This window comes from Halichoeres trimaculatus, unplaced genomic scaffold, assembly GCF_033239565.1.
Source record: "Halichoeres trimaculatus isolate MK-OKI-2021-1 unplaced genomic scaffold, fHalTri1.1 fHalTri1_scaffold_8, whole genome shotgun sequence".
Lineage (NCBI taxonomy): Eukaryota > Metazoa > Chordata > Actinopteri > Labriformes > Labridae > Halichoeres > Halichoeres trimaculatus.
The window spans coordinates 33429578-33436468 of record NW_027437186.1 but is presented as its reverse complement, the minus strand read 5'-3'; the positions used below and the strand labels follow the sequence as shown (position 1 = coordinate 33436468).

The 6891-nt window shown below is 38.5% G+C and overlaps 1 protein-coding gene across 1 annotated transcript; it reads right to left on the bottom strand.

Annotated features, from left to right (window-relative positions):
• Positions 1 to 507: 507 nt before the first annotated feature.
• prokr1b (prokineticin receptor 1b) lies at positions 508 to 6399 on the bottom strand. Its single transcript, XM_074675985.1, has 3 exons — positions 6192 to 6399; positions 5129 to 5706; positions 508 to 3276 (listed from the first exon to the last, which is right to left on the bottom strand). Exons 2-3 carry the CDS (start codon positions 5584 to 5586, stop codon positions 2571 to 2573), a joined length of 1164 nt encoding a protein of 387 aa, XP_074532086.1. The 5' UTR covers positions 5587 to 5706; positions 6192 to 6399; the 3' UTR covers positions 508 to 2570.
• Positions 6400 to 6891: the final 492 nt, after the last annotated feature.

Here is a 6891-nt window from a genome sequence, read left to right as displayed (position 1 = left end):
GCTTAGTGACCTATATTGTGTTTTAACTCAATAAATGCATGCTGCATACTGTTTTCATGAAACTGGGTCAAACAACATCATCAAACAGCTGACCCTACAGCTTACAATGTAACGACATGATACAGAAATGAAGAAAATGAATCTCGGTGAGGCTTTTTGTCCTTTTTTTTTTTTTTTTACATTGATAGACAGTGATTTACACTTCAAAGAAAGCAAATTGAGCTTTATAAATCAAAGCAGCACTTCACTTCGTACTAAAAGCCCGCACAAAAGCTGATTTACCAGGAAGCAAGCCAGTCTTTTAGAGGACAACTGATCAAGAAAATATTTATTTCTTCAGACACTGTAAAGACAAGGTAATACATCTCTTATTGACATTTAAATACTTTACAAACCACAAAACAGCAACTATACAGAACATTGTGAATCAATTTTTAAGGCAAAAAACATGAATAACTCAAAAAGTATTATAGTTATTTTTTAGTTTCAATAACATTTTACCTTTACATTAATAAATAACAGTTAAACAGAGATTTTGCACTAACGGTGTTCAGTGTCATGGATCAGGATGACAGTGACAGCTGTTAAGTCTTTTAAAATACATAGTATTCATCTGCTACACATTACATTTCACAAAAACAGAGTGACAAAGTCACATAAATGCACAATATTTACATTCTTACATCACCTAAACAGCCTTTCTTTTTAAACTGTGACATAATTACAGACTTTCTCAGAGGTGTTGGTTGGCCTACCCTGTAAACCCAGACTTTGTATGTAATTAAAAGATTTGAATCATTTAAAATTACTTTAAAATGCGAATTATTTTCTACTTATTTGCAGACATAGTTGAATGTGTGAATGAATTTAAGTTAAATGCCTCAAATCAATGTCTTTGAGTGTTTTATGGTTTATACACCATGCTCATGTTGCGTTAAATTGTTGCAAACACATGGCTTTCTTCTGATCTGTTGTTTGGGAGGTAGTGAAGCACATTGCTTAAGTTTTTTAAAACTTTAAAAAGTCCAGAAAGCTCTGAGAACATTTGCTTGTCGTTACGCTCACTTTAACAGGTGTGCTGATGCTGAGTAACGAGTATAAGAATATCAATAATTCTGCGAGCACATTAGTTTATCCTTCATCGAAAGTGTGAGAAAAAGGAAAAGATTGAAAATTGTTGCATTACTGTTTCATGATTAAAGCTTCTGCAGAGTTTATCTGTCATAAATTGTAATAAAATCTACTATCACACAATCATTTTTTTTTTAATCGTCTCTACAACTTCATCCTATGGATCATTAAGTCTGTTTTCTCAGCATCATGAGTGTGTCAGTGGTAACTGTCATAAATAGAAATGTTGAAAATCTTGTTGAAAAAACTTTCATGGATTTGTAAAGCAAGGCATTTTCTTTGATTCTCAAGATTGTTTGAAATTAAACATTCTGAAATAAAACAGAATAAGAAAAAGACATTTTGCTATCTCTTTTAGGTCTGCAAGAAGGTCTATTCCCAGCTTAGCCAGTGGGCCTTTCTGTGAGGAGCTTGCGTGCGTGGGTTCTCTCCGGATACTCCGGCTTCCTCCCACAGTCCAAAAACATGCTCATCAGGTTAATTGGTCACTCTAAATTATCCCTCGGTGTGAGTGTGTGTGTGAATGGTTGTCTGTCTGTGTGTCAGCCCTGTGATTGGCTGGCGACCAGTCCAGGGTGTACCCCGCCTCTCACCCAATGACAGCTGGGATAGGCTCCACCCACCCTCGACTCTGAATAGGATAAGCGGTTCGGAAAATGAATGAATAAATTTTGTTATCTCTATTTATTTATTAGAGTCTTCTGCTGCAACAATATAACACATTTTGAAAACATTAAGTTGCCTTAATTATTTTAGTTAAATCAACTAATAATCTAGTGCAATGGACTTAAAATTTTATTTTTTATATTCATGCAAAGCAATTGCCTTTGCAAAAGGTTTTAAGTTAAAAGAACTCTGCATGAAGTTTGTTCTAATTAAAAACTGAATTGGTTTTCATTATACATTACTTGATTTTTTTAAGGCAACCAGTTTCCTCAAGATTTTTAAATAAACTCAGCTCATCCGGGCTTTCAGTATTGTGGCTGCAATTCTCATTGCAGTAGTCTCCCTGGTTCGGCATTTGGCCCGTAACTATTTGCTGAATGTCATTCACTCTATACACGTCAGCACATTTCCTGTCTCTTTACAGCTATCCCATAAACAAAGGCAAGAATCACAGAAATCTTTTCCTGCTATCCTGTAAATTAGTATTGTTTAGGTATCTTCTACTCTCCTTGAAAGCAAACCTTTAAGAGGCAGCTCTTGTAAAAGGTAGAAAGCGGAGTTTTATAAATGGGCAAGCAGAGAACAGATCCCTCTGATACATAAGAACAGGGTTTACTCATATAACACTCAAATCCGCTCATGGCTCTATGCACAGGAGTATTTACAGCTGGAACATTAAATCAGTCACCTCTTACTGTTTGTGATTCTATACACTTGATATACAAATGTACATTTTGAATGACAACGGCTGTTGTGTTGCATGTTCTCATCCTTCATCTCAGGTGAATACATTCAATCTCCTCCGTCACAGGTATGGAGCAGGTCCTCATATCCATCTCATCCACTGTCTTCCCTGGAGCATACTTTGACTTCCAGCGCAGCAGCACAATTTTCTTTAAGTACTTTATCGTGTTGTTTTTGACGCTAACAAAACAGAAGGTATTTATCATGCTGTTGCTCATGGTAATGCACTCAATGATGTAGAAAGCCACCAGTGAGTTCTTCTGGCGGGAAATAAGCGTTGGGAAGAAATCTCGCAGGATGGCGAAGCCGTAGTACGGTGCCCAGCACAGGATGTAAGCGGTCAGAATCATGATCAGAACCATCACGGTTTTACGGCGACACCGCAGCCTCTTCCTGATCTGTTCTGTCTGGAAACCTGGGACGTTCTTGAACCACAGCTCGCGGGAGATTTGGGCATAACACATCGCCATGATGATGACAGGCCCGACAAACTCCAGGGCAAAAACAAACAGGAAGTAGGAGCGGTAGTAGATCTGTTGGTCCACAGGCCAGATCTGAGCACAGAAGACTTTGTGAGCGGCTGAGGAGGATCCACCATGGGGGTACGGGGTCACAGAGGCAAAGTAAGCAGAGGGGATAGATATCAGGATGGGGACTATCCAGACTCCTGTAATCAGGCAGTAAGCTGTTTGATACTTCATACGAGGTTTCAGTGGATGGACTATAGCCATGTACCTGGAAAGGGCAAAGAAAAGAATCATAAATTGAATCAGACCGTCTATTCTAGCAGGCTTTAATTTTATAAATTCAGCCAAACAGCTGCAGTCACTTATGGTAGATTAGATTTAATAACAGTGCTGTGTTATACAGTGAAGGAGATTTTCATACAGGTAGAAATTGTATTTAATTGCTCAATTTGTTGCCCACCTGCTGCAGAAATTATGGGCATAAAAAAAAACAATAAGTAGCTCATATTGAGGCATGAGTATTAAATTCTGACAGTTTATTGCCAGTTTTAACTCTCTATTACATCCAAAATCTTAATTTGTAGGTAATTTTCATAAAAATATGAGATATAAAATATTACATCCCAGGCTATTAAAAGGGCTTTTGAAGAATGCTTATTTTGGAAAAACATGAATTAAATGTCCGGAGCTCGGGTTTAACTTAGTACTTATTCAAGGCGTACTAATCTAAAACTAATCTTTTGTAAATGATGTTGTACATGTAAAGACTTCACCTTTCAAAGACCCAATGTCACTCTAACATTTACTTTTATACACTTTCAAACACAGACTACTTTCCACAAAGAAGACGTCAGGAGCCAGAAGATTCACTGATTAAAGCTGCTCACAGTTTCCTGCTGCCTGTTGTGAGCACCAATAAATCCACACAATTGCAGGGAGGTATTGATTTAACAGTAACTTATAATCATCACTTTGGCGCACTACAGATTCATAATCCAGCCTCATCAGCAGTCTCTGGGAAACATCTTGACACCTTTGTGAAGAGCTTTATGTCCTACATACATTAACGCAGGTGTCTATGTTAATGTGTTTACTATAGTGCAGTGTCATCACACTGTATAAAAACAATAACCATTAAAAAGTTTTTCTTCTGAGACAGAAATCGATTGTTCAAAGACGGGATGAGAAAAGAACTTACTATACTCACTAAAGTTTGAAACTTTCTTTAGATCAAAATTGTATCTTGTTGTAAAAATGCACAAATACTATAGAGTTGCCATTCAACTCTGTTTCTTTGTAAGTACGTTCAATTCATATTGGTATGCAAGATTCATTTCTCACTGCCCACATATGTTGGATTGATGAATGATCAATTTTCATTGGAATGCTGTGGCAGAGTGGCAGTTTCATATTCATCCAGTGCAAAGATCGTGGAGTGGGCAGGTAATCAGTGTTCATAATAGGCCAGTGATTGCATTTTTGAGGTTGGGAAAAATGATGCATTTGCATGCCAAACAGGAGGGAAAAATGAAATAACAGACACAAGGCTCTAACAAACCTTTGTGCACACATTTTGTTGCCAAAATGGATGGAATATAAACTCAGTGTAAATTAAGATTGCAAAAAATATTTATTGTGGTTGTTATGAGTCCTGACATAATGACAGATTCAGTTCCAGTTTCTTTTGGGTGTAGAGGAGCATACATGGCGTCTATTGCTTATAGAAAACAAGAGCCTCTCTCGAGATTAAGTGGGCGGAACAGAAAGATGGTTGAGGATAAACTAATTTTTTGACCTGTTGCATGGTAAACAGATGTACAAGAAGACTAATTTCTGGGGATTTTTTTTAGATTTACTTCAAACTTAAAATGAATCATATGAAAATTATGTATGAAGACGTGATGTGCCACAGAGGGGATTCTATATCCTACTGTCACACCATTGCTGTGCTGTCATGATGCAACAGTTGTGTAAGATTTTTTGATGTGGTGAAATAAATTCTACTGACTGATAAAACATGAAAGCTTTATGAAATGATTTCACTGGTAAATCCCTTAGAAATTGTGGCTTACACAACCGAGCACACTGACTCACAGAAATGAAAGAAATAACGGACCCACCTGTCAACTGCGATGGCAAGCAAAGCATTTGTAGACACGTAGAGTGACACCGTCCTCAGGTAGTTTACAGAGGCGCACAGCACCAGCCCATGATCCCAGGAGAGCTGTTTCACCACATAGTAGTCCACCAGGAACGGGCAGCACACCACTGCCACGATGAAGTCTGAGATGGCCAGGTTGGCGATGAGCAGGTTGGTGAGGTTGCGGAGTTTTTTGTACCGTGTTAGCGTGGCGATGAATATGAAGTTTCCCAACCCACACACTAGCACAATGCAGACAAGAACCACACCGATGACAATGGTGGCCACGAAGAAAGCCTGACCCTGTGTGGTGTCTGGGATATCTTCAGGTGGGATACCGTAGTCAAGATCATCTGTGTCCATATAATGATCCAGTGTTAATGCTGGGAGACTTCCTGTAAAATCTATTTCTATGTGGCTAATGTTGGAGTCCTCCATGTCTTCAGACACACTTTGTTTTGAGCAGGAAATGAAGAAAAAAGTGAAGCTTGATGAAAAATTTGATCCAAAGAAATAGCTGCCAAAGAATCCTCCTCAAGCAGAGCAGCACATCTTCACCTGGAACAGAAAGTGCCAATGTCAGTTTTATTTATGCATGTCAACAATGTATCATAAAAACACCATATATATTCTCCTTTCTTCAGGTTTGACAGCACTGTGGTACTTTTGATGAAAACTGTTAGTAGATTAGGTCACTGAGTCAAGGAAAGACGCAATTTATGGGGATCTTGTCACTTTGCAGCCAGCGTACATCACAGACCTGGCTCAGTGTAGAGACAGGATATAATATGCTGCAAAAGTGGCCAATTAACCTTTTCTACATGTGTATGAGGTAAAATTAAACACTTACACAGAAATCAGTCTCAATGAAAATATGCATCACATTACTTAACACCAGATATGTAAAAACTAAGTAAAGCTTGCTGCATAACAAACACACTACACACTAACTGGCTTGTTTTCATGCAGTATTATCCTCATAAATAATCATATTAAATCACGAAAAAATATCAAAATATCAAAACAAAATATTTTGGACTTACCACTAGACGTTGTGGACAGTTTTGTGATTTTCCCGGTTAATTTAGAATAACTCAGTTTCCAAAGTGTTTATTTTCTGACAGTCCCAGCGGTGGAGACGGTGTGTCGCCGCATGTGACTCTCTGAGCTTTGAAGCGGTGAAGATGTTCCTCTCCTCTCCCCCTCTCTGGCTCATCTGAGAGACTTGCATCTGCTTCTGCCACCTCCACTGAGCAACAATGACACGTTGGAGACACTACGTCACGCGTCCATCAGCAGCTGCAAGACGGGCAAGTGCACGTGCGCGTGTGGGTTGTCGCGAGGGCTAATAGGGTTAAAAGTTCAACGGCTGAATCACTGTCCATCAATTTAAAGTGACGGTCTCTGCACTAAAGCGTTGTTAACCTTTACATTTTCTCAAAACCAACAGTGAAAGCGAGGGTAAAATGGCAGGATATCCACATTCACTGACTACAGGCTGCAGGAAAAGCTGTGAGTAAATTGTTTTTAGTGTTAAACCTTTGGTTTACAATTCCGATGTTAGCAACAGGTAGCTAGCTGGCTATAGCTAACATAGCAAATGTCTAGTAACGCAACCAATTATTTTCATGATTCTTTTGGAGTCTCAACCCAGAAAGGCTTCTTTTATTTTTACACATGTTCAATACTAGTTGAATTTTCAGTAAGAGTAATTATATTAAAAGTGTTCTCCGTACCTGCATG

What these genes read in the sequence shown, in the direction of transcription:
- prokr1b (XM_074675985.1), bottom strand. Translation starts at nt 5,586, where the DNA reads ATGGAGGACTCCAACATTAGCCACATAGAAATAGATTTTACAGGAAGT. An exon ending in CTTGCCATCGCAGTTGACAG is followed by an intron (nt 3,277 to 5,128) that starts GTGGGTCCGTTA and finishes TGCCCTTTCCAG; the next exon opens with GTACATGGCTATAGTCCATC.